Source organism: Bactrocera neohumeralis, chromosome 3, assembly GCF_024586455.1.
Source record: "Bactrocera neohumeralis isolate Rockhampton chromosome 3, APGP_CSIRO_Bneo_wtdbg2-racon-allhic-juicebox.fasta_v2, whole genome shotgun sequence".
In the NCBI taxonomy this organism is placed as follows: domain Eukaryota; kingdom Metazoa; phylum Arthropoda; class Insecta; order Diptera; family Tephritidae; genus Bactrocera; species Bactrocera neohumeralis.
Genome location: NC_065920.1, coordinates 3,004,161 through 3,031,247, shown reverse-complemented (window position 1 = coordinate 3,031,247; position 27,087 = coordinate 3,004,161). Strand labels below are relative to the sequence as shown.

The 27,087-nt window shown below is 37.5% G+C and overlaps 3 protein-coding genes across 4 annotated transcripts; all 3 read left to right on the top strand.

Moving 5' to 3' along the window:
• The first annotated feature begins 510 nt into the window (after positions 1–510).
• LOC126754141 (V-type proton ATPase catalytic subunit A) lies at positions 511–4,273 on the top strand. The gene is made up of 5 exons (XM_050466067.1): positions 511–624; positions 1,253–1,340; positions 1,522–2,219; positions 2,280–3,257; positions 3,332–4,273. Exons 2-5 carry the CDS (start codon positions 1,265–1,267, stop codon positions 3,422–3,424), a joined length of 1,845 nt encoding a protein of 614 aa, XP_050322024.1. The 5' UTR covers positions 511–624; positions 1,253–1,264; the 3' UTR covers positions 3,425–4,273.
• Positions 4,274–4,726: 453 nt separating this feature from the next.
• Positions 4,727–11,941, top strand: LOC126753622 (protein YIPF5). Of its 2 annotated transcripts, none has more exons than XM_050465217.1 (7): positions 4,727–4,889; positions 4,995–5,113; positions 5,179–5,372; positions 5,429–5,463; positions 8,742–8,852; positions 9,361–9,545; positions 11,561–11,941. In XM_050465217.1, the coding sequence occupies exons 2-7, from the start codon at positions 5,016–5,018 to the stop codon at positions 11,721–11,723; spliced, it is 786 nt and encodes a 261-aa protein (XP_050321174.1). In that variant the 5' UTR covers positions 4,727–4,889; positions 4,995–5,015; the 3' UTR covers positions 11,724–11,941. The 2 variants fall into 2 exon arrangements, with proteins under 2 accessions (XP_050321174.1, XP_050321173.1); XM_050465216.1 differs by having other exon boundaries at positions 4,728–4,889; positions 5,010–5,113.
• A 3,375-nt stretch (positions 11,942–15,316) lies between these two features.
• Positions 15,317–17,985, top strand: LOC126753618 (probable peroxisomal acyl-coenzyme A oxidase 1). Its single transcript, XM_050465210.1, has 2 exons — positions 15,317–16,644; positions 16,713–17,985. The coding sequence occupies exons 1-2, from the start codon at positions 15,677–15,679 to the stop codon at positions 17,770–17,772; spliced, it is 2,028 nt and encodes a 675-aa protein (XP_050321167.1). The 5' UTR covers positions 15,317–15,676; the 3' UTR covers positions 17,773–17,985.
• The last annotated feature ends 9,102 nt before the right edge of the window (positions 17,986–27,087 follow it).

Below are 27,087 nucleotides of genomic sequence, written 5' to 3'. Positions count from 1 at the left end.
CAGCATAAGTTGAATATATACATACATATGTATAAGTATTTAAATGTACAAACAATAAAAATAAATATGTTGGGTATTCACAAAGAACTGCCAGTGGATAGCTACTAGCTATGCCAATTTTATAATTTTTATTTTTTTTTATAATCAAATATAATAAAATTGTATTATTTTTATTGTTAATTCTGTACATCGACTCTATCATCTTCAGATTGACAATAAGTTATATGATTCCTTATGCAATAATATTTCTAATATCAATGATATTGGCATATCTCCAGTTCAGCATTTGATTTTGTAGTTTAAAAATATAAATTATGAAGAATTTATTTGTTGTTTTTTAAAATAACATATTCTACTTAATAAAGTTATTTATTCATTAGGTCTTGAAAATTGACATAAAGTTTATTAAATATTCATATAAAAATAAATAAGGTCTAATTTCGACCCCGATTATTTGTACTAAAAATGCTGTTTTGGCACACTTCGGCATCGATTTTTCATCCTTCTTTTAGCTAAATTTTCACTATACTCGAAAATATCGCTGCCATTCATATTCAGTTTAGTTCAGTCCAGTCCATCGTGTATTTTAGTCAGCGGAAAACTTTACGTACACACCATACGAAAGTAAGTGGTTTTTGTGATCCACATTTTCCTTATTTCCCATTAGTTTTGTAACGAATAAAAGCCAAAAGAAGTTAATTTAATACTTCTTCTACAATTTTGTAATATTTTCGATGGAAATAGTGTACTTTTTGCTGGTGAAAAGTAGAATTTAAGTTTGGTAATTTCCAACAAGTGCAATGGGTGAAAAATTGCAAGTGCCAAATGGTGAAAAATCGAATTTTCTTTTATCCAATTGCGAAATTTAAGAGAGCAAAAGAGCGAACTGTAGCAGAGAAATAATTGAGGAAGAGAGTGCGTGAACGATGTAGAGTACGTTGCGTATATTTTCGCTGAATACATTTGTATACATGTGAGGGGAGAGGAGATAATTAAAATGCTTTGGCCTAATAATAATGACATTTGAAAAATGTGAATATACAATTAAGTACAAGTACCTTTACTAATTTATGAATATGAATCTTCATTAGTACTTCAAGTGCTCTCCTAATAAAGTTCTCTAATTTCGGTACAAAACAAAAAAGCAAGTGATGTAGTTGTGCAAGCGGAAAAATCGATAATCAAATATTACTCAATCCTTTGATGTTATCTAAAGTTTCTCATGCTAATATTTTGGAATACTGTTTTCCAGGAAATATAAAATATGTCGACTTTGAAGTGCTATCAAGACGAGGAGCGAGAGTCTCAATATGGTCGCGTCTTCGCCGTTTCCGGTCCCGGTGAGTAATAGATTATAAAATTATAACAGTACATGTGAATGCGAGTGTGATTGAAGTTGGATGACTTGTGTAGTGTTTAATAAATTTACAGTGCAAACATAAAATATAAAAGAGAAATAATGAAACTATGTGCCTTTGATCAAAAATCTTTATTCAAAATGTTTAATTTTATTTTGTTTAGTTGTTACTGCGGAGCGTATGTCAGGATCGGCTATGTACGAGTTGGTACGTGTGGGTTATTACGAACTGGTCGGTGAAATTATTCGACTGGAAGGCGATATGGCCACCATCCAAGTGTACGAAGAAACTTCGGGCGTAACTGTTGGCGACCCAGTTTTGAGGACCGGTAAACCCCTATCGGTTGAATTGGGGCCTGGCATTTTGGGTAGCATTTTTGATGGTATACAACGTCCACTTAAGGATATTGGCGAGAGTAGCGGTTCGATTTATATACCAAAAGGTGTGAATATTCCTTCGCTTTCGCGTACTGAAGCTTGGGATTTCAATCCGACAAATGTGCGTGTCGGTTCTCATATTACTGGCGGTGATCTTTACGGTATCGTTCATGAGAATACGCTTGTAAAGCATCGTTTGATTGTTGGACCTCGTTGCAAGGGTACTGTACGATATATTGCGCCAGCCGGTAATTACACAGTGGAAGATGTGATTCTGGAAACGGAATTCGATGGTGAAATCACCAAACATACCATGTTGCAAGTATGGCCAGTACGTCAGCCTCGTCCAGTTACCGAAAAGCTACCTGCAAACCACCCACTATTTACAGGACAACGTGTTTTGGATTCACTGTTTCCTTGCGTACAAGGTGGTACTACGGCAATACCAGGAGCTTTTGGTTGCGGTAAAACTGTAATTTCCCAGGTAAGATTTTCATTTGAGGATTTCTAGAATTATATGATTCACACACTCGTTTATCTGCAGGCGCTCTCTAAATATTCGAATTCCGATGTCATTATTTACGTTGGTTGCGGTGAGCGTGGCAATGAAATGTCTGAAGTACTTCGTGATTTTCCCGAACTTACTTGTGAAATTGATGGAGTCGTTGAATCGATTATGAAGCGTACTGCGTTGGTTGCGAACACCTCCAACATGCCTGTCGCAGCTCGTGAGGCCTCCATTTACACCGGTATCACACTTTCAGAATATTTCCGAGATATGGGCTACAATGTTGCTATGATGGCTGACTCTACTTCACGTTGGGCAGAAGCGCTGCGTGAAATTTCCGGCCGTTTGGCTGAAATGCCTGCCGATTCTGGTTACCCCGCCTACTTGGGTGCTCGTCTCGCTTCCTTCTACGAGCGTGCTGGACGCGTCAAATGTTTAGGTAATCCAGAACGCGAAGGCTCCGTCTCCATTGTCGGTGCTGTATCGCCTCCTGGTGGTGATTTCTCAGATCCTGTCACATCCGCCACTTTGGGCATCGTACAAGTGTTCTGGGGTTTGGATAAGAAATTGGCTCAGCGTAAGCATTTCCCTTCGATCAATTGGTTGATTTCCTACTCGAAGTACATGCGCGCCCTGGATGAATATTACGATAAGAATTTCCCCGAATTTGTACCACTTCGTACAAAAGTTAAAGAAATTTTACAAGAGGAAGAGGATCTCTCTGAGATTGTACAACTGGTGGGCAAAGCATCTCTAGCTGAAACTGATAAAATTACATTGGAAGTGGCAAAATTAGTGAAAGATGACTTCCTACAACAAAACTCATACTCGCCATATGATCGTGTGTGTCCATTTTACAAGACAGTGGGTATGTTAAGAAATATGTTGGCCTTCTATGAGCTCGCTCGCCATGCTGTAGAATCCACTGCCCAATCAGACAACAAAATCACATGGAATGTAATACGTGATGCGATGGGAAATATCCTCTACCAGCTGTCTTCAATGAAATTTAAGGTAATTTTGGGATGATATTTATATTTAAGTCGGATATATAGACGATTGATTTTCTTACAATGAATTGATCACAGGATCCAGTCAAGGATGGCGAGGCGAAAATCAAAGCGGACTATGAACAACTTCACGAAGACTTACAGCAAGCTTTTAGAAATCTAGAAGACTAAGTCTCTGAAAAGGAGGAGGGAAAGCTAAATACAAAAACTACATCCAAAGCCAAGTAATATAAAGTAAAGAATTTCGGTTTAAGCAAACCATCGAAATATTTCAGTTAATCCATTTAGCGTATAACTGACATATTTACATATTTACAGCTAGTCATTTCAACTAGTCATTACGTGTTATCGTAATATTTGTGGAAATAAACTTAGGATCAGTTTAAACATAAATATACAAAATAGTATTCACCCTTAATTTACCTCTTAATGTCCTTTAAGCAAGTGTTAATATATCTTAAACAGTATAATGGGAAGTATGGTGAGAACGGAAACGAATCACCTGTGAAAGACGAACAATAACTAGTGGCTAATAAATAACAAATGTATAAGCAAACGAACCAAAGAAACTTCAACTACAAAAAAACAAAACTATTTACATATACATATATATGAACATTATGAGCAACTGTTACCGCAATTAATAACTAAATTAAACAAACGAATATTTAAAAGTAATTGTTACATTTCAAAGAATTTGGCAAATAATTTAATTTTCGTATAACTCTTATACATATGTATATGCGTCTAATGGATTTATGTATTTTTAAAATGTTAAGACCAGTTAAATACTATTGAAAATTTTATTTTTTTGTGTTGTTTGTTATATGTAAATATTAAGACCTAAAGGGCTTGAAAATCGTCTTTAGCGTTTCTAAAAGCAAACAATTTTATTTGCTTTCTGTTTGACTGTTCTAGGTTATTTATTTATTGTAAAATAAAACAGTTTACATAGAGATTAAAGCGAATGTTTATGCGTATGTATTATCCATGTTAATAAATAAAAAACAATAACGCTTACCGGGGTTTTTATTATTTTTAGGTGGCGGGTAAGGGAAAAATAAAGTACACCTCTTTTATTCCGACGTCCAATCAATGACGTTGAATAAAAGAAAGGTTTCCAGATATATGAATACTCGTACATATAAATATATATACATCGCTGACTTATAGTAAACAATACAAAAGCAATAGTATTTCTAGGTTATCGCTGAACATTTTTTGTTTTGAAACTTTTTCGTTTTGAATTCAATTCATAATACTCAGAGTATCCAAGAAAATTTATGATTTTTAAAAGTTTGGTTTTAACTTAGACTTTTACTTTTTTTGATTAATTAAATATTTCATCAATTTATAAATATAAATATCTCAGACATAGTTTTGAATAAAAATACACTAATGTGCTTATTGTATTACTGTGACTGTGTCTTATTTCTGATAATACACGACACCCTGTGACTCAGCTGTTCGCTGGTCTATTGACGTGTCTGAACTGACAACTACAAATTGAAGTCCGGTTTTATATTTTAAAGATAATATTTATTGAATTATAAATATAGTTATTTGAATATATTCAAAAATATTGTTCAAATACACCTTCAACTAACTTTAATTTTATCCACTTGCAACTCATAAGGTAAGTAAGCAAATATTACAATAGATTCCGAATCACTGTTAAAGACATAAATGGGCACAGATTGTGGCTTTTATTCTTTCATGCGATACAACTAATATTTACAAGTTTTTCCTAATTAAGCGAAAAATGTCATATAGCAGTGGCACGGGTGCTCCAAATGATTACTATGCCAGCGGCGGAGATCAGTCATATAACTTCGAAGTTCCAGAATTTGGCCAAGAATTGTATGTATATATGGAATATAATTTTCAAATAAACAATTTGTTTATAAATTCTCAATTGCTTTTAGAAATTTTCAAACTTTTGACAATACCGAAGCCTCCGTACCACCCAATTACGATGCTAGCTATGGAGGCGCTAGTCAAGGTCTTGGCGGCTTCTATGATCCTAATGCCTACGTAAATCAATCTTACGACCAAGATTCTGGTTTCAAGCCTGGTGGCACGGGAAATGATTTTGATGATGAGCCGCCTTTGTTGGAAGGTTGTATGAGAAATATTTAAAAAAATTAAATTATTGATTAAAATATGTATTTCCAGAATTAGGAATAAATCCGCATCATATCTTTCTCAAGGTAAGTAATTTCATCACCAATTCTGTTTACGAGTTTTTATTATTCAATCTCGTATGAGCTGATATTAAATTCGTTTTTATAAAAGTATTCTTATTTACAATAAATAGAAATATATTAAGTTACTTCCAATAAAAAAAAGTTAAAATTATATCAGAATAAGTAAAATGGACCACTTACTAGTATACAATTTTCCGCAACTCGAAATCGAGTTATGAACCGAATCGAAAACCGAACTACATTTTACGTTCTCCTGGTACGGAAACTGTCAACTGGGCAATTCCAGAAAATCTTTTGGATAATGTTTTCTGACAGTACAACCATAAAGAAATACTTGTGTTTTGAGCTTTTGTAGTAACTAATCGAATATTATTAATTTTTATGAATTTTCTACCTTAAAAACTATTATCTCGAACTATGCTAAGAAATATTGCATTCAATTAAAATTAAGCATGTTAAAATTGAAGTTAAATATTTTTATATAGTAAGTGAAGTATTCGGACATGCCTTTTATTCGAAACATTGATTATACCTTACTCAGTATTAAAAAAAATTGCAAAATTATCCAAAACAATTGGCAATAAAGGTACAATGGTAACTAGAACCTTATGCCGATACGCAACTAATTCCTTAAATAGTTTTAATATAATATTCCATTTATTTCTAAATTCACATTGTTTTTAGAATAACATTCAGAATATATTTTACGAAGGTAAATGGAAACGTGAATCAGGGTAATGAACAAAAAATTAATAAATCTCTACCAGATTTTTCAAATCAATAAAAATTTTTAAATTTCCTTTCGCTGCATTCAACTACAATGGGCGTCAAACTAACAGTACTCTAATTTTTTTTTTCAACTTTATGAACAATATTTTTTTAACCTCAAAAAGTATAACCATAATATTGGCAATTCTCAATTTTTAAACTTAATTTTAATATTATAGTAAAAATATTGTATGTATGTGTGGCTAATGAAAATTTTAAGGAACCATAGTCAATAGTTTTCCATACATTCATATATTGGGCGCATGGTGTAAAATATTAAATTCGAATCAAAATTATATTGCATCTAAACATGCAAAGCAAACTGCCCCGAGGCTTAAAATCTACTCCGAGCATAGATTAAATGCATAAAAGTCCCAGGGTTTCAAGCCAAATATTAATAACTTTTGTAAATAAAAAGCGCTGCAGCAAATAAAAACGCTAGCACGTATAAAAGTGTGTGTGTGTATGTAAATGTGCTGCATAATTGAAAATTTACTTCGTTAGTTGTACATTCATATTTGCTTTTGTCTGATCACTCTGATAAACTACCAACTGAAGCTACAATAGGAAAAAGCTGGTAAAACAAACCGGCATGAATAAAAATAAGTAATTTTATTGCTGTTGTGCCTTTAAGTTCTTTTTCAACTGTACTTGTACATACATACATATGTATACATATGTATGTGCTATTGTTGCGGTGACTGTTTACAGCCCCGCGCTCTTTCACTTGCCGCCCGGCAAACTACAATTTCCAATACACGTTGTTGACAGCTGTTACCCGCACATAGCTGCCCGGCCAACATAGCCAGTGTCACAACTAATAATCCCAGTGTCATGTGTGAGCTGATTTCGGTGCATACTCTACTCACATACACACACAGCGTTGGCTTGTGGCCGTCAGCAACACCATTTATCATCAATTTCCATTTTTCAAAGTTTGACTAAAAATTTTACAAATAAATTCTCGCCACACATAGCACTGTAACAATGGCAACAGCAAAAAGAAGAGTGGACCACCAACTCCATCAGCATGGACGCGCGCTCTTTGTACTGCACGTTGTGTTGCGCTGGCCAGCCCTTTGTGGCTACGCTTGTACTGTGCGTAATACTTTTCCGACATCAAGCATCGCGTTCTGTTGCTAAAGTTTTCGTGCTGTTGCACATTGCTACCATTTTATTTCGTTTACAACTTTTGTAACTCTCATTTTTGGTCCACGAATGTAAAGTGTGGGCGACGCTGCACTGTATTGTAGCATAACGCCAGTGGGCCAGCGAGTTGGGCACCAATAGATGGACGTATGCAGCGACGCGTGTAAATTCTTTTCTAAAGCGTGCAAGTGGAAAAATTCAAGCTATGGTAAATCGAATTGTCATTGTATTCCTATTAAATTTTTTTTACAAATTGAGGAGCTTTCGCGTGAAAAATACATGTTAGAATTGTTTCACATTCAACTGTGAAATTTACTTTGTTATTGTTGTTGTAGTGGCAGTATTCTGCCGATTTAGTAGTTTTTGACCGGTTAAAAAAACTCCGAGTCCGTTCTGATAACGTAGTTCCGACTGTCGTGGGAACGGGTTTACGAATGTATATTTTGTAAAAATTACGTCGAATTCGGTACAGAAATGCAATGCAAGTTTAGGGGTTTCAAAAAATCAAAACTTGTAGTTGTCATGCAAGACACGATAAGCGGTTCCACTGATCACTCTGATGCTGACATAAGTTTCTAACATCAAGAGGTCATTCCTCACTTATGTACGTCGACGACATCAGACAATACGCAGACTAGACTTCGGACGCAACAAACTTTCGACAAGCACTGACCGCCATTCACAGTAAAGCCATTAACAGCTTCACCGACTCTCAGTCAAACCACCAGTGAATGGCATAGTCGGTGTCAAATCACCAGCCATTGCGGGCGAAGAGCTCGAGTTGCCGCGAGAAACGAGAGTGACTCTTGCGCAACTTCGTTCTGGATATTGTAGCAGATTAAACTCTTACCTACCCAGAATAGACTCCGACATATCCAATATACATATGTGTGTCCTGCGTGCAATGAGTCTCCGCATGACACTGGCCACCTCTTTGCATGTCCCACCAACCCCACTCATCTGACACCCTTCTCCCTTTGGTCCGACCCCGTCGAAACAGCACGTTTCCTGTGCCTATTGTTGGATGACGTCGATGACAACTTAACTAAGCCTTACCATCCTAACGGGGACTTGGTACCTGCTAAAACAACAAAAACATCATCCTGATGCCAGACCAGTTTTGGTCCTTTGCGATACCAGATGGAGTTCAGTTACGAGGTCCATGAGGAGTATTCATTCATTAGGAAGCCTGCGCTTGACTCTGTACCCTCACTATCGTTTACAACAAACATATACAATACCATATTTTCTATTAAGTCTACCACTCCATTCATGAAAATTTTTAATTGAAATGAAAATAATTGAAGTTTTACGGCCAGAAAATTGTTTCAAAATAACTGTAAATTGTTGCTTACTGCTTTTAGACACTTGCAGTCCTAAATCCATTGCGTGCCACCGATCAAACTATTCTGCAGGATACAGATATGGCTGGCCCACTGGTGTTCTGTTTGGCTTTGGGTGGTTTCCTCCTTTTGGTAAGTACTTTTTTCACATTTTCATAAATAGCATAATTACAAAAATATGCAACTTATTTATAGAATTGAAAATCATTTAAATAAAAAATAAGACAACATACATACATACACATGTGTATACATAAATTCGAAAGTAATACAAACTTAACCATATTACAGTTGTAAACATTTAAATATTTGCATGAAATTTTTAATTGAAAAACTTTTCAATATTCTTATTTCCGGTGATAACGTTGTGCTCCTCTCTTCAACTATGCATGTACCACAACAACAAAACCTCAACAATAATGGTGATACAATCTCCACCACACCTGCAACAAACAACCGCATAACGTACTGTTCTCCATCACCGCGCTACCGCACCTCTGGCCACTCACCAATCGGTCACCATAACGCGAAATCGACCAACAACACCAATCTCCCTCCTACAAATCGAATGGACGCTGTCCATCATGGCATTGTGTACGCGATTCTGGCGCTGCTTATATTGGTGATTCGACGCTTTCAGAGCGGCAAAGTAACATTCTCATACATTTATGGCATCGGTGTGATGGGCTGCATCGCCTTTTATTGTCTACTGTCGCTGATGGCAACACAGGCGCAAGTAACCTTCGGCGCTGTGGTCTCTGTGCTCGGCTATTGTTTGCTACCCATGGTGGTGTTGTCCGGCATTAACGTTTTAATCACCATACAGTGAGTATACACACATCCACACATATACTATGTAAATAAACGCACACATACATGCATAAAATGTGCTTCTGTGACCGTAGGAGTCATACTTCGCGTTTCTTCTGCACGCTTCTTTGCTTTAATACAATGCAATAGTTTTTATAGCTTTCATCGGTCCGCCATCCCATTGTGCTGTAATTGTTATTATTGGCAGTTTTTGTATACATTTTCATTTGTTTTCCATTGATTGCTGATGGTCAGTGAAACAATGCAAAAAATATTATACAGTATACATAACAAATATTGTATAAAATGCGCGCGCAACGGAGCAAACAGAAAACGCAATACTTCTTCATCAACTTCCGTGGTTAATTGAAAAATTTCAGCGCATAAAATGCATACAAATGTATATATGTATATATGTATATATGTACATATGTAGTACATGTGGGTGTTGGCGGGCACCTCTGGCTACTGCTCAAAGGCCAACTGCCAATTTGTGTGTGTGTGCTGTGCTGTGCTGTTAATGTAATATAAACAGTTAAAGCGCTGGTCCGTGACTCATTTTTAACTTTTAGAGTTTCTGAGGATTTACTCAAAATTCGTGGAAAGTCTAAATCAGTCTAAAATAGTAAAATTTTCAACATACGCTTGCCTATAAAAAACGCTAGAAATTCTCTACTGTGAACGCCGCCAACAGTGAGTAAATAAAAACAGTTAGCTGCATATCTCTTTGTGTGCGTAAGCATGAATGTACTAGCTTATTGACTGCACTCAGTTAAAAATGCATTTTTGCATTTTTCCTTTAGCAATTTCTCCAATCAATTTCCATGTATGTAAATGTACGTTTGGGCGCCAGATGGTCTCTGTGCTTTTAAATTTCAACAGACGCGTTTAATTGATACAACACATGCGGCCAACTATGAGCAGTTCGCTCTATCCCCCTTTTCCATTTTTTGTCTCTTTTTTTTAATTTTTTTCTATTTGAACATTTTTCGTGCGCTTTTTGCCGCTTTTGGCTTCAAACGTACTTTTAGACATGCTGGCCAACTGCATATATACTCACTTTGGTGGTAGTAGTTGTTGTTGTTGCCGGCCAGAATGCGCCTCTGGTGTAAAGTCAATAAAATATTGTACACCCAGGAGATTGGCGGGCTATGCGCTGCGTAATTTAGCTGTACATGCGCCGGCTCACCCGCCGATCAGCACCCCCTCGTCCTTGTATAAACATTCAGTTCGTATCTATTGCCCTGCACACTAGTGCTCTTTTAGATTTCTGCACACACTGGCTTTATAGTTTTTATTGGCGCAGTTTTGTGTTGTTTTTTTGTTGCAATTTTTGCGCTTTTGCAATTTTATTAACTTCAGAAGCTGTTCAACGCAAAGCCAATCTCCAACACTGATTCGTGCAACCAATGGCAACATCAACACCATATCCATCGCTCCCACTGGCTTTGCAATGTGCTTTTCAACGTTTTTGACTGCTGCACTGGTGTGTGGTCTATACTAGCTAGGGTCAATACATTTAGCTATTTGTAGTTGTTGTTGTTAATTGTTGTTCTTCGCTTTAGCCGCTGTATTCAGCACTGAACGCTCATAATTTTGTTGTTCATGCGAATTAAAAAGTCTGCACACTTTTTTGCACTCGCACAATTTCACGGAGGGTCACTTGTTTCCTTTTCAATTACAGTTTACTCCGACTTTGTGCGTTAATTTAGTGTGAAACGCTTTCATTATTCACGAGCGTTCGACGTTTAGTCGGAGCATTGTTGAAAATATTAAAGCAATCGGCAAAAAGTCCCAATATTAAGCGCGTGCAAATTAGTTTCTCGCCGGCCGATTAAAGTAAATAAATGCGCGTAAAATGCGGCATAACCTCTTATTATCAAATATTTCTACTATAGACATCTAATATCCTTTTTCAAAGTCGAGCTATATTTTTTAAAATTTAAGTAAAGTTGAAAATGTTATTTAATTTAAATTTTATTCCTCTTCATAGATATTTTTTATATGAAATTTTTTTTGTCTTTTCTTAGGGGCACATTGGGACTGATTGTCGCTGGTGTGGCGATACTCTGGTGCGCTATGTCCGCTTCGAAACTATTCGTGACGGCCTACTCCATGGACCATCAACAAGTGCTGATTGCGTATCCGTGCGCCCTCTTGTATGGCGTCTTTGCTTTGATTACGATTTTTTAAAATACACAAAACTATCAAATCTAACATAATATAATAGTGGCCTCATAACCTCAATATAAGAACCTATATTAATAATATTAGTGGCTTTAGCGAAAATTGGCGAGATAATAAGTAGGATATGCCGAACGAAACAAGAATTTGGAATTTTAAGCGAGAAAAACTACATATATTATTACTAAATACATATTTTCTAATAAAAGGAAACTGAAAAAATTCAATTACAGCACATTAAATACATAGACACGTATGTACATATATCCAACAATGAAGTTGTCTAAAAATTAACAGGTATGTTTAATATTTGATATTGTATTTTATTCAAGTTTATTAAATTATTATTATTCCTTTAATTTCCGGAGGGGGTGGGTATTCTAGTCTAGAAATAAAATCGATTATATTTTCAAAGTTTAACTATTCAAAAATATGTCCACAAGAGAATTTTTCAAATTATTTTCGGAAATATTGGGCAGTCGAAAAAGTCTTTTCGTATTTCTAATCAAACTTCAACATATTTTTTTTATATTTATACTAATAAACAAATATCTACCATTTTGGTTTGACATCTATTGACTAAATACGAAAATACTTTTTCGACTACCAATATATTGCTGACCCGACATCCAAACTGGTTCGGCCGGAAATTTTTTTTCAAAGCGACACCCACAATTTTCTAGGTTCTTCTGCACCGCTTTATTGAAATTTTTTAATAGTCTTCTTTATGAACTTGTCTATGTCTGAAACTAGCCATAACCTCAAATTTCAATTTTTACTATTTAAAAAAAATTCGAGACAGAAAAATTGGTAAAAAAATTGTTTTTTATTTGTTTTCAGACTGTTGCGATTTCATGAAAATTTTTTTTCAAACTTTTCCGTAGTTCTAGACATTGCGACATTATTCTTCATTAATATTTTTTTGATTTTAGTTGCTAGGAGTTAAAAAAGTGGGTACGGCCTAGACATTTTTGATAAAATTTGTTTTTTTGGTTTCAGCTTGCTTGAAGTCCTGAAACCGTGGGTACGTCACGTGCTATTATTGTGAGACTCGCACTTGACCAACTGCTAATTTTTGAAATTTTTAACCTTTTTGTTATTTTTTGAAATTTTTTAAAAATTTTTTTCCTGTATGCTTGTAATGTTTTAAAATAACTAACATAAAAAGCTAGTAAAAAAATTGATTCCTTTATTAAGATACTTCAAAAATCACTAAAAATGTATGCCTCTAGACTAGAATACCCCATCGAAACGTGTTTTTAAGAACTTCCAGTTGGTTTACCGATCAATTCTGAACTCAACTGTGATTCGAGTTCTCATTAAGCAATTTGTTTTGCTAATATGCTCAGTATTACAAGCCAGTCGAATGATGAATGCTGTTTCTGAAAACGAAATGCATTCATATTCTGTCATAATTCTCAGTACGCTCAATTATTTAGAAAACTTTTTGCTGCTCAAGTATAAATTCCCTCCGATATCATTGAAATTCGATGTTTTGTCGTTTATTGAGGTGCAAAAAGTGTAACCAGTGAGCACGAAATCGGGAAAAAGAAAGGATTTAATTTGAAGAAAAACAAAAAAAAAAGATCGCCCAACCAAACACAATAATTATTAGCACACACATTGTTATTATTGTTTTTTATTTATTTTATTATTTATTATAACGAAATATAAGCAAAAAAGGAGCAAAGTTCGCTGGCTTAAAGTTTTTGTATGTTGACAGTTAGAACCCACATTATTTTAACCATTTCTGATTTTTCACATGCTGCTTTCGACGCAAATGCCTAAAATATGGCTTTATGTTTGTAAATGCTCAGATTTTGGCATCTTAAACGGGAACGGTGATAATTTGTTGTCATTAATTCGTTTGCGTATTGGCTCAATATTAGGTCAATCCTACGAGTACCTTCTAGGCAGTAATTAACTTTTTGTGTGGTGTATTTGTGTGCGATCGTCTATACATATAGTATGTACATACTATATATGCCGTTATGCTAACTTGGTTTGCTCACTTCAATTATTCGAAACGTTTATTTTTGTTTTCGTCCGTTGCTTTCGCTTTTTGCGATTCGTTCAATTGGAAATGTTGGTTAATTGAGTTTTTTGCTATTGAACTTTTTGTTTTACTTTTGCATTATACATTTTTTTTGTTAGAGCATAAAGGTAGCTAACTTTTTCTTTGTTTGCTTTTGACTGTCATTTGTTTGAATTTTTACTTCTGTTGATTTTTATCACTGCTCAATGCTCTTGCCGTTTTTGCTTTCTATATGGCCGTTAAGGTTTTTAAATTGTATTTTTTGTAATTTTTTTAGTGAAAATTCAGGACATTTTAGTGCCGAATCAATGAACGTTTACGCACACACATATCCATACGCATTCGCAGTTGAAATTGAATTTATTAAATTTGATAGGCATTTCGAAAATGTTAGAGCTTTAAGAGCGTTGTTCTGAATTTACGCAGACAATTTTTATTATGTTGATGTGGTCATTAAATAATGCCTATAATTGATGCTTGAACTCTGTTGTGTGTTTGGTGACATTTCTCCTGCTGTCCGGTTTTTTTAAAGCTCACTTAAGGGTTGCATGGGTTTCGTCGAGCTAACAACGACCTCTACATATATAATAAGTATTTTTCCAGACTTTTTTGTTGTTACAAGGAGGAAGATTTTGTAAAATTTCCAAAGTAAAATATTCAAAACTCGGTCATTATGACGTCATTTCCGGCAACACACCTGTTAGAATACTGCACTTCTGACTACGACAGGATGCCCCTTGATGCTCGCAGTTAAGTAGTCTAATGAACTCCTCTCCAAGCAGTTCCTGCTAGAGTGCTTTTGCAGAAATCATCCTTGCAGTCACCTGCTTGGAGTGGAACCGCCTCCTAGGAACATCAAGAGGCCATTCCTCAACTACCTCGACGCCATCAGACAATACGCAGACCAGACTTCCGACAAGCACTGACCGCTATTCGCAGTAAAGCCATCAAAACCTTCATCGACTCCCTTGCAGTAAATGGCGTACTTGAAGTCAAAACACCACCCATTGCATCGAGTTGGCAAGAGGAACTAGAGTGACCCTTGCACAGCTTCGTTCTGGATACTGTAGCAGATTAAACTCCTATATATCGAGAACAGATCCCGACTTATACAATATATGTCCTGTGTATGATCGCTTCAATAGTTCGCGGGAAATAACTCTCAAAACACTGTTTCGAGAAAAATGCGCTTAAAGTTTTAAGTTTCGATATACTATATACTGACCTCGAACGCGTAACTTTTGAAGACTGTATTACAGAAATTATTACTTGGATCAAGTTGAGAATTTAAGACATTATTCTATAAATGTTATACGATTAAAAAAGATAGTAAAAAATAATTTTTTTGAAGCCGTGAAAACCATGAAACTCCTTAAAGAATTCCGAAAAAGGTTCAGGAATCTAAAAAGTTTAATTTACCTCCGAACCACCTTGTTTTCAGTAAAACTGAAGCTTTCTTGCTGTACAGCTTTAATGCACACTTATTCGCTTGTATTTTCACTCCGCGAGTGTTCACTCAAACAAAAGGTGAATGAACGCGTACCTTTCCAACCGACGCTTTCCAAAGCGCTCCATTCAGTCTTATGTCTCTCACTGGACAGAAAGCAAAAGTGATTAGCCATCTGGCTTTATATACATATGTTTAAGATAATGCTTTATTTATACTCGTGACGCAAATAAACAACACTCTTGCAGAAAGCATTTTTTAGTGGTAGAATGCAATACAAAGAACTCTTATCAACTTGCTTAAGCAAGCAGGCTGACAACAGTCTGCCAGTTTGCCTGCAACTGTAAGTGTAACACATCGGTCGCAGTGCATTTCCATACAGTTTTGTAAAATATTATAAAAAAGTGCTACAAACCCATTTAAAAGTAGAACCAAACAGTTTTTAGCAAAGAAAGTGAAATTTTTTGCGTTGCAAATACAATGACGAATGCAGATCTCCAACGCGAACGTGCGGGTGCAGCCATTTCGAGTGAAGACTTTGCGGAGTGGTGGGCAGGCGGTCGCGCTGCACTGCACGAGCGCAGAGCTTTAGATAAGCTTTTCATAGAAGATGCCGATTTGACGGACCCCCAACACACGTCGCTGATGTCGCACAAAGAGCTTTATGAGTACACAATTGCGAAAGCTTGCAAATTCCTTGGCAAACTGCGCCGCTGGCACGCAGCCAATGCGCACAGCAAAGTCGATGCACAGCAGAGCGCGATAGCAACGCTGTACGATTTTCGAATGCTGCTGGCGGGCCCATTGGGTACGGCGTTGTTTCAGCAAAACTTTCCGTTGCGCTTGCATTTTTCGATGTTCTTGCCAACATTGTTGGGCCAGAGTACGGAGGAGCAGCAACGCGAATGGTTCGATCGCGCTTGGCGCATGGATGGCATTATCGGCACATATGCGCAAACGGAGCTGGGCCATGGCACTTTTATACGCGGCCTGGAGACACGCGCCGATTACGATGCACAAAGTGAAGAGTTCATTTTGAATACACCAACGCTAACGGCGTACAAATGGTGGCCCGGTGGTTTGGGTCACAGCGCCAACATGGTGATTGTCATGGCGCAATTGTATATAAAAGGAAAACACCACGGGTTGCATCCATTTTTGGTGCGCCTACGCAATGCAGAGACGCATCTGCCGGAGCCGGGTGTAGATGTGGGCGAGATCGGACCGAAGTTGGGAGTGAATGGTGTGAATAATGGTTTTCTGGGGTTGAAGAACGTTCGCATACCACGTACCCAAATGTTAATGAAAAACGCACAGGTGCACCCTAATGGACGCTTTGTGAAAGGACCCGAACCATTGCTTACCTATGGTACCATGGTGTTTGTGCGTGTAATGATTGTACGCGATGTTTCCTTCTGTTTACTGCAAGCGGCTACGATAGCAACCAGGTAACAGAGTGGAATTGAGGCAAATTGGATATATTTTTAAGTCATTCTATCATTTATTTTACGTGCAGGTATTCGGCAGTACGACGTCAGAGTCCAATTGCACCCGACCAACCCGAACCACAAATTTTGGATCACACCACTCAACAGGCGAAGTTGTTTCCACAAATCGCAAAGGGTATATTCTTTCGTATTGCGGCCGACGTTGTCTGGGTCATGTATCAGAATGTTGTGAAGGAGTTGGATGCTGGTCAGCGTCGCAACCTGCCAGAGCTGCATGCCTTGTCCTGTTGCCTCAAAGCATACTGCTCATCGGAGTCCGAAGAAGGTGTTGAAGTATTACGTAAAGCCTGCGGCGGTCACGGTTATTTGAGTTCGTCAAATTTCCAACAAATCTATGGAACCGTCACGGCCGCATGTACTTACGAAGGCGAAAATACGGTTTTATTGCTGCAAACTGCGCGCTTCCTCCTCAAACAATATGTGGAGGGCCTGAAACGGAAAGTACTGCCACACAGCGTCAGATATCTGCGTAATGCAACGCGTCCCAAATGGGGTAAAAATATTGAGCTCACAATGCTGACGACACTCTTAGAGTTTGCGGCTGCAGAAAGCATTCGTGCGCTTTACGAGTACCAGAGACAGCAGCGTAAACTTTTGAAATCGGAACAGCTGGCAGCCAATAAAGCTGGCATACGTTTGACACAGGTGGCAACCTTGCATGCACGTGCATTCCTAGCACGCACCGCCTTGGAAGAGAGCGAAAAGTTTTGTAAACAGCTGAAACCCGTTTTGGCGGACGTTCTCACGCAGCTGGCTGAGTTGTTCGTTCTGGAATTGTGTTTGAGTAGTTTGGGTCACATTTTAATGTCTTATCCGTTAAATGCGCGACAAGTCGATCAGCTGCAGGCTCGCTACGAACATTTGCTGGCGGACTTGCGTGTCAATGCCGTCTCTGTGGTTGATGGTTTCGATTTCAATGATCGTGTGTTGGGCTCCACTTTAGGTTGCTATGATGGGCGTGTCTACGAGCGTCTGATGGCGGAGGCGCGCAAAAGTCCCTTGAATCAGGAGTCGGTAAACAGCACATTTCGTACACACCTTAAACCGTTAATGCAGGGAAAGTTGTGAGCACTTTTCGTCAAAAAATATTTTTAAAGCTGAAGAAGTTAACGCGAAGTTTAGTTTAATTGTGAAAGTATGGATTTTGAGGACGTGGTATCCGGCTTTGGATACGACTTCCTTTGCCTATGCATATTGGCTTCAGTAAAGCCTTTTATATAGACATATTTTAATTATCTCAAGCTGTCAACAACACAATAAAAATTTTTTTCTTGGTTTCAATTAATTTTTTCTTAATTTCTGAGTCCTTTTTTAATTAGTTGCAGACTCCTTGCTGAATAAGTCTCTCAGTGTTCCATTTAAAACAATGCCACTCCTCCTGCGAAAATTCCTTTGACGGATTATTTTGAATTTTTGAAACTTCTAAAAATAGCAAAAATTAAATTTTTTGTTGTTGGTGTGAATGTTTGTGTGTATGTATACGCATTGCTTTGTGAATGCATGTAAAAGTATTAAATTTGTGAAATTTTTCACTTCCTACGACGTATTTTTTTTCGTGACGGTATTCGTTTGTGCGGAAAGTTTTTTGCTCCGTTATGCAAATAACCGTAATAATGAAATATAAATTTTCGCCTGCTAATTGCAGCGTGTAAAAAGCAACTTCAGTCAGCGCACATTGCCTCCCTCACTCCTCGCCATGAAGCTCCGCCCCCCTGCCAATTCGCCCGCTACCTTTACATCCCTTCCGCACGCTGCGACTACGTACATGGAGTTCCTGCGTCGCCTTGTCGTCGTTAACCGAAACAGTCGGACGGTCGGTCAGACGCCTTGTTTGCGTATTTGCGTAATTAATAAAGGACTCGTTAGTGCGTTGCCATATTTTGTATTTTTTCGGTTGTTCACACAGTTTAACTTTTGTTTTGTTTCCCCTTTCGTAATTTTTATGCAAAAACTGGTTATTGCTGCTGAGTAAATAATGAAAATTAACGCATGTTCGCTCGCCACTCGCGAAGCCGTCACTTCCGCTTAGCAAGGCGCACAAACACACACCCACTCACACACACACACACATACCAACCTGTGCATATACACACCAACATTCCGTTATATGCAAAATAATAAATGTAACGAAAGCAATTTAAGCCGCAATCCTTTAATTGCCATCAGCGTAGTTGCTTTGTTGTTGGCCAAAGGACTCTTTCGTTAAAGCGAAATGAATTTTATGGCGTTCCTCTTTTCCTCTTGCTAATTAGCTGATTTTCGCATTTTTAATATGAAAACGCACTAATTATGTGGGTTGAGCTGCTGTTTAGGTGAGTTTAGGTGTGTGGGTTGTTGTTGCATGTTGCAATTTGTTCTCTGTTGGCGAGTTGTTGCAACACTTTGGATTCTACATGGCGCGAATTAAAATACTCGCGGTTCGAAAAATGCTCAGCTCAATGGTTATTCGTTCATTTCTTTTCCCGTTTTTTGCAATTTCCGCCACAAAGCTCTTCATTAGTGGAAGAAAAGCTTACAAGCCACATCTTATATTTTTTATTTCCTTGCAGTTGGACTAAATTAAAAATAGAACATTGCTTCTTTGCTGTTGGTTTGCAATTTACATTCTGTTTTTTCTTCATTATTTAAATGTGAACTTATATACACTTAATGTTTTAATTAATAGAAAGTAATAAGAAAAACTTAAGCTCGTTTAATGGAGCAACAATGCTCATTTCCAATAAAAAATGCTGACCTTAATTATAAAAATGTTCAAATGCTGGCATTTGCTAATGACATAATCCATTTTAGTTTTTATAAGAAAGCGAATGGGTCCAAAGAAGAACAGAGTCCAACAAAATATTTCTTATAGTTACAAAGAAGATATTAATAAGAACACCTCAAGTCTTGAAACACAAACACAAGTTACTTGGGAGTGGTGATGATGGTGGACTGAACAAAAAGTTCCTACTTTTCGGCCAAAGGGGCCTTAGTAACATTGTAGAGGTCAGCATAGGGCACCCATCCTTAATATTTCAACTTGAGAAAGTGGGAAAGTGGAGCCTGCGGAATGCAGAGCATGCACGGATGATGAAAATACGCTGGAACATTATCTACATGCTCCAAATTAAGAAAAATTGGACGGTTGAGGTGGATAAGAATCCGGTGCTTGCCGGATAAGGCTCAAATTAATTACCGCCTAGAGCACAATAGAGCTAATTTCGGCCTAACAGCAGTCGGCTGCGGTCTGATGCTCACGCGCCTTCCTTTTCAACCAACGGACCAGGTAACTCTTAAAGTCGAAAAGCGGCTTTTCCAGCAGCTAGACGGCAGTTTATTATTATTTGACACAGTGTAAAGCATATTTTGAGGGGAAGAGGCAGGCAAAAAAAGAGAGAAGCCGAAATGAGTATGAAAAGCTTGACAAGCTGGCCGACAGGGGTAGTGGTCGAAAATTCTACGAAAAGATGCGACGACTAACAGAAGGTTTCAAGACCGGAGCATTTTCTTGTAGAACCCCCAGAGGTGATCTAGTGACTGATGCCCAGAGCATACTAAAATTATGGAGGGAATACTACTCCAGTCTGCTGAATGACAGTGAAAGCATAACGCCAGGAGATGGTGAACACGATTCCACAATTGATGACGATAAAGCAGACGTTCCATTACCCGAACATGAATAGTTCGTATAGCAATTACCCGCCTGAAGAACAACAAAGCGGCGGCCGCCGATGGATTGCATCAGCTAAATCTTCATAACTTCGAAGTCCTAGATAATTTCGTCTATCTTGCAACCAGTATTAACAGCAACAACAATGTCAGTCTCAAAATCCAACGGAAAATACTATAACTCTTGACAGCAGGTGCTACTTCAGACTGAGTACGCAATTGAGAAGTAAAGTCCTCTCTCCACTATATGGTGCAAAGGCACGGACGATGACAACATATGATGAGGCTTCGTTACGATTTTTTGAGAGAAATGTTCTGACCTTCACTCCGTTGAAAAGATCAGGTAGAGAAGGACCTGGTTTCGCTTGGAATCTCTAATTGGCACCACCGTGCAAAAAGAAGAAACGACTGGCGCGCTGCGGTGTCTACGCCAGTAAAGAAGAATAAAGCATGTTTTGAGTTATGACTGTCTTCAAGTGAAACTTTGATATTTACATTTTTATATATATTTATATCAATTTTATTGTAAATGTATCCACTTAGTGCAAATTGTTTGTGGTTCCGCCAAAGAAGACTTGAGAGAATTACAAAAATAGCTGCAATTACGACTTTGAAGTGCGGTTGATGAAAGTCGGCGACAGCCAAATTGAGAAGCTAATAAAAAAGGAATCAAATCTTTAACAAAACGATAAACTCACGTCGTTGAGACGCTCCGATTGCTGTTGTCTAATTGTTTAAGATTGTTACAGTTGTAATTGAATTGATAGCGCGACCCACAAGGCGAGCAAGACAAGGAGTGTAGCAAAAAAACACCAACGAATAGTAGCGAAAATAGTCCAAATATACCACACACCCACACACACGAGAGCGCCGGAAAGCGTGTGTGTGCGCGCTTGAGTGCATTCCATGAAAGGCGAAGAGCAGAGCAGTGGCCACATGAAGCAAAAGTGGTTAACAGAGATTTCGTCGAGTTCACTCATCCAATAAAGCAATGAAAGCAGTGAATTGATAAGGGAGTGAGGGAGCGTACAGGAGAAGCAACAGAATTAAGAATTGTGCGTAAAAAAGAAACAAGTGATAATGATGTCCATAGCAAGGCGTACGAAACTTTTAAGTGAATTACGGAAACTCTGCCAACGCGTGAGTGGAGGAGCGGTACAAGCGGGGCGGGTAAATGGCAGTTTATGGACAAGAGTGATTTTGCCAATCGCCAATAACTGCATGACCGAGCATGTGCGGATGCGTGTGTGTGTGTACACTAATTGGAAAACAAAAGCAACAACAATATGAACGCGGCATAAAGCATTGAAGGACCACGGCGTTGAGCGCGTCGCAAACGTGGGTGGCAACGCCTGTAAGTATGCCCAGCCTTGCGATCAAATGAATTTTGTATGTAACGTGGCAATTGTTGTATTTGTTGACTACTTGATCCTTTAATTCCGCAACTAATTGCCAATCGCATTCGACACTTAACATGACTTCTTCGCCTTTGATGGTCAACGATTCAACGTGGCCATCTAGATATACATTTGTACGAGTATAAGTGGCTGTGTGTGTGTATTTGCGTGCTGTGCGCTTGCACAATAGCCAGCGCGTTTCAAGAGCGCGGTGACGTCGGCGGGCTGGCCATTGAGTTCACGACGGCAGAAAATCTTCAAATTTCGTTTAAATAAGTTGCTGATGTTTAGGGCGTGTGAGTGGGCGGCCATCCGTTCAACCCGGTCGTATGTCCAAACTGCCGGTTGTGCAGTAAGTTGCCTAAGAGCTTTCCTGCAGCAGCCCGGCCTCCCAGCCATTGGGCTGTCAGCATTTGTTTTATTTATTTTAATTCTTTTTCCCTTTTCTTCATCCGCAGAAATTCAATTAAAAACCACCATAACTTTTCTGCGCCTGTGTACGTATGTATGTGCACACATTCTTGTGTTCGCAAGTATGTGCGCTGGTGTTGGTGTTGGCGTGTGCGCTTGGATTTAATCAGCATCAGGAATAAGGATTGTGCTAAACTACATTTAATACCCAGTAAAGTGCAAATATATGAATGTTTTCAACTGCACACGCACACACACTCACACCTATACATGCATACATACGTGCTTTGGCGCTGTTGTATGTACGTAAGGGCTGGCTGCCTGCAAGTGTGAGTGAGCTTGAATTAAATGGCTGTAAGTTCTTTGTCGACTACGATTGGGCGATAAGACAGCAGCTCTGCTGTGCCGGAGGTCATTTTGCAATCATGTAACGGTAGCGGTAAGCCAAAAAGGGCAACGGCAGCGGGCGAAGTAAAGTTGCAACATGTGGCGCCGAAGGCCTGGAGTGTAAGTTGAATGCAGTAATTTGGTTGGCACTACTTTACGGATTAAATTAAATTGAAAATAAAAATTGATTTCCAAAAGAATCTGTTGCCAACTTATCGGCGTCAAGTGGTTTTATAGCAACGATATCGACATGTGTGTTCATGTGTGTGTGTTTGTATGTATGGAAATTTAAAAGGATTTGCACATTGGCTCAAGCAGTAAGCTTATTATGTTATATAATCAAAATTGTATATAAGAAATCCTTTTTGGCAGCTCAATGCTTTGCTATTCAACCAATAAAATGGCGACACCACACGATCCCTCTCGAAGATTACGAATATTACGCGATTGTCCGACTGTTGTTGTTATTTTTCGTCATCATATGTAGCCATAGGGACACAGATAATGCTACGGAGCAGTCAAAGTATGAACACAGACAAATCGGTTCACATCGATTGGAAAGCGTGAAACGCTATCTCGTTCTCTGTGCGAAAAAATATTGAAGAAAATGCTTTTTCCTGAGATGCTTGAAGCAAGTGAATGTATAAAACAATTTAAAATGCATTTTCAACTTTTTTTCTAACAATTTTATTTATTTTACCGTTATATTCCTGATTCAATTGAACTCGTTGAATTTTTGCTAGGTGTAGGTGTTAGAATTGCATATATTGGGTAGTCGAAAAAGTCTTTTCGTATTTCTTATCAAACTTCAACTTTTTTCTTATATTTGCAATAATAAATAATAAACAAATGTGTATCATATTGGTCGACCACTTTTTGCCATTTTTCCACTAGCGACATTATTCCATCAGTGTAAAACTTTCATCAGTGTAAATCGAATTTTCGTAATTTCCAGAACGGAAACGAGCGAACTATTGTTTTGCTACACGAAATGATACAACATCGTCTCTGAAAGCTTCTCAAATTTCATTGGTGGCTTGCGTGGCATTCTTCCCTTTTTCATACAAAAATTTCAAAATCTAGTGAATTTTCACTCCTTTTTGAACAGCTGTAACTTTTTTTAACATCCCCGAATTAAATTTAATTTTTGGTTTAATGAAGCTCAAAGTCCCACCTTTCCAACACTAATTAGTATGACACAATGTGATTGGTTGCACCGGAGATATTCGACTGCAGCGATATCTATTGACAAAATACGAAAAAACTTTTTCGACAATCCTTATTTTAACGTTATATTCCCCATTCAATTCAACTCGTTCAATTCTTGCTAAGTTTTGTTCGTGTTAGAACTGTATGTATTTTCAAATTTTTATTTTTGAAATGTTCAAAGCGCTCGCATCCTATTTTTGGGTTAATTAAATATTCGCATGACATTAATATGCGCATAAAATTTTCATTTGTATAATGCATTCAAAAATTATGCTTGCCGGTGACTACATATATACCTATGTACATATATGTATGTGCGTAACTGTCCCAGTGTAAAAGCACTGTCTTCCGTATGTGTTTTCATGTGAAAAATAGAAAAGCACAAAAAAATGCGGAGAAACTTTAATGTATTTTAACGCCAAACTTTGACACTTGAGACAAATATTAACAATGACGGTGCAAGTTGGAGCGCAAAAAAGATGTGTGTTGCCTCGTGCGTGGCGAGCTGAGAAACAGTAGAACAGCAGCCATAATGACTCTGGGGCTGGAACCACACCAGCGCAACGAAGGCAAGCATAATGCGAGCTGTAGCCTCGACCACACACACACACACATACATACATGCATATGTGAGCACGCTATCTGCTAGCCCGGTCTAGCATATACTTGTATATGTAAATTAGTTGGGCAAAAAATTTGCATGCAAGAAAAATATTCGCTCCAAGTTCGGCGTAAAATAACAAGAAAGTGTAAATATAAACTTGAAAGATAACTTTCAGTCAGAATTTGAGTAAGCATATCAAAATAACACATAAAAATAATGTAAATAAAATGGAATTTATTTCGATTACACTTCCAACTAATTCGGCCATTTGGGCATCACTCATACGCAGCGTACTACGCACAGCGCACTGTCGCCCTGCAGCACCACAAAGCAGATTATCGGTGGCATGTGGCGCACTGTGTTTGATATTCGGCAATTTGTATGCATAATTATGGTTAAAATCAAATTATTTCAATTACGCTCATGCGTTCGGTCCGAAATTCGCTCGGCAATAAATGCATGGCAAGCTGTGCATAATCCCATGTTTGTATTATGGCATGGATTTGCAAATTAATTTATTTATGTTTTTCGTTGGTCACGGCACGGAATTCTTTGGAAAACAAATCGAACGGAAATAAAGCGGAAACAAAATAATTTGATATACAGTTATGCTGCTGGAAAATTTATTAGCATGTGGCTGACAAAAATACAATACAATCAATGATGGACTTGCACCATTTGTACAGAAAAAAATTTACGAATTCTCATTTAAATGGCTGTTTGGCGCATAAACACGTATGTATTTATTATACGTAATTGTAAATGTGAAAAAAAATTATTCTAAAACTGACAATCACGGAAAATAGGAAAATAATGATGATTTTATTCCTATGTAGAAGCAAGCAAGCAAATAATTTAAACTTTCCATATCGTCAATTCTATTTTTTTTGTTAAATTTTATAAATTGCGAAATCATTTGTATGGAAAAAGTAGGTAAAATTATAGATTTGCATCTAAATATAGTAGAATTTTGGCATTTCAAAAGCAACCAAAAACAAACAGCCAATTAGAAACGATTAAATATTTTTTTATGTAATTTCATATACTAATTAACTCACTACTTAATCATTCAATAATCTGTAGATTTTGTATGGCTAAATATGTGCTAAGCAAAAGTATCTTCTAAACCATCCGTTTTTGTTCAGTTTTATTATTTTCTATAGTTGGCACTTGGAGGTTCCCAAGTGAAGAATAATATATTTATATTACATTTTTATTTCTCTCTTATTGGAAAGAACTAAATTTAACGAAAAAAATTAAATTAAATAACATTGTCGACTAAAATGCCACACAGACTGACGAACAAGCATATACCACAATATAATAGAAATATAATTTATATAATGGTCGTCGAAAAAGTCTTTTCGTATTTTGTCAATAGATGTTGTTGCAGTCCTTTATTGTGTCATACCATATAGTGTTGGAAAGGTGAGATTTTAAGCTTAATTTAACCAAAAAAAATATTAAACAATTCTTAGTTCTTGCACCACGATAATGTGCCGTCGCATACCACATTGATCGTTCGTGAGTTTTTCGTGCGTTTTTTAACACCGGTTTCGAAGATTGGAAACAAATTTGGCACAAGTTCATTAGGGCCAAGGAGGATTTCTTTGAGGGGGACGACATAGATTTTGAAGAATATATTAAGAATTTTAAAATTACAAACAAAGTGTTATTATTTTTTGCTCATCGTTTTCCGTTATGTGCGCCAAATTTTCCATGATTTCGCTTAAGTAACTTGAAGAGCTTCAGAAGCTCATTAGTTAGTAACTTTGGTTAAGTTCATCAGTTGTAAGGATTTTAAATCGATTAGATGTTATCGGAAACGTTGGCATGGCAGTGCTTCACAACAATAACAAGTCAATAATACACCTACGCAGTTATAATGACTTTATAAACCTTCGCTACAAACAAGCATTTGCTTAGTTACCTAGCTACATACATACTTCACTTTGTCTTTGTCTTTTTTCAGTGCTGTTGAGTGGTTTTCCCTTTCTTTGTTGTTTTTTTTTTTAACCCAAAAGTTTTCAACAATTTCATTATCTGCCAACAAGCATGAAATGATACGCCCAAACAATTTTTATAGAAAAACTTTTTCGCATTTCATACTCACATGTTTTGCACTTGATTCATGAGTAACAATTTAAAATGATTGTGGCAGAAGTAGCAGCAACACAGCAACAACAACACAAGAGGAAGTGACGAATGTGACACAAGTGAACTCGATTGACTGCGAACTTTATACACAGGCACATACAATCATGAGTATATAGCTGAGCACACATGGACTCAGACATAGCGGTCCGTTTGGACGCGCCGAGTGACATATATGTCTCGATGTTGAGCGGGTGGATTGTCGAGCAGATAAGAATGACTGCGGGTGGCTGAGTATGAAGTAAGTGGTGGCATTTCAAGAGGCACTTGTATGTGTATGTACATATATAAATATATTATATGGTGGGTTTGTATATAAATATGCAGGCAGGTGGGTACTTATCGCTTGTTCCAACAAGTTGACAGGTGCTTTGGTGTCGGCTGCTGGAGTGGTGCACACTCACACACTCACACATACGCACTTGCACCCATACATATGTACGAAATTGCTAGGATTCTTTCTACTGTACGTGGCGGACTCTTTGCGGGGCGAGTTTGTTGCTAATCACTTTTAATTGCTGGCTAAGATGGCAAACCTTTTATTGAACTTGTATTAATCATTAATATGCAATT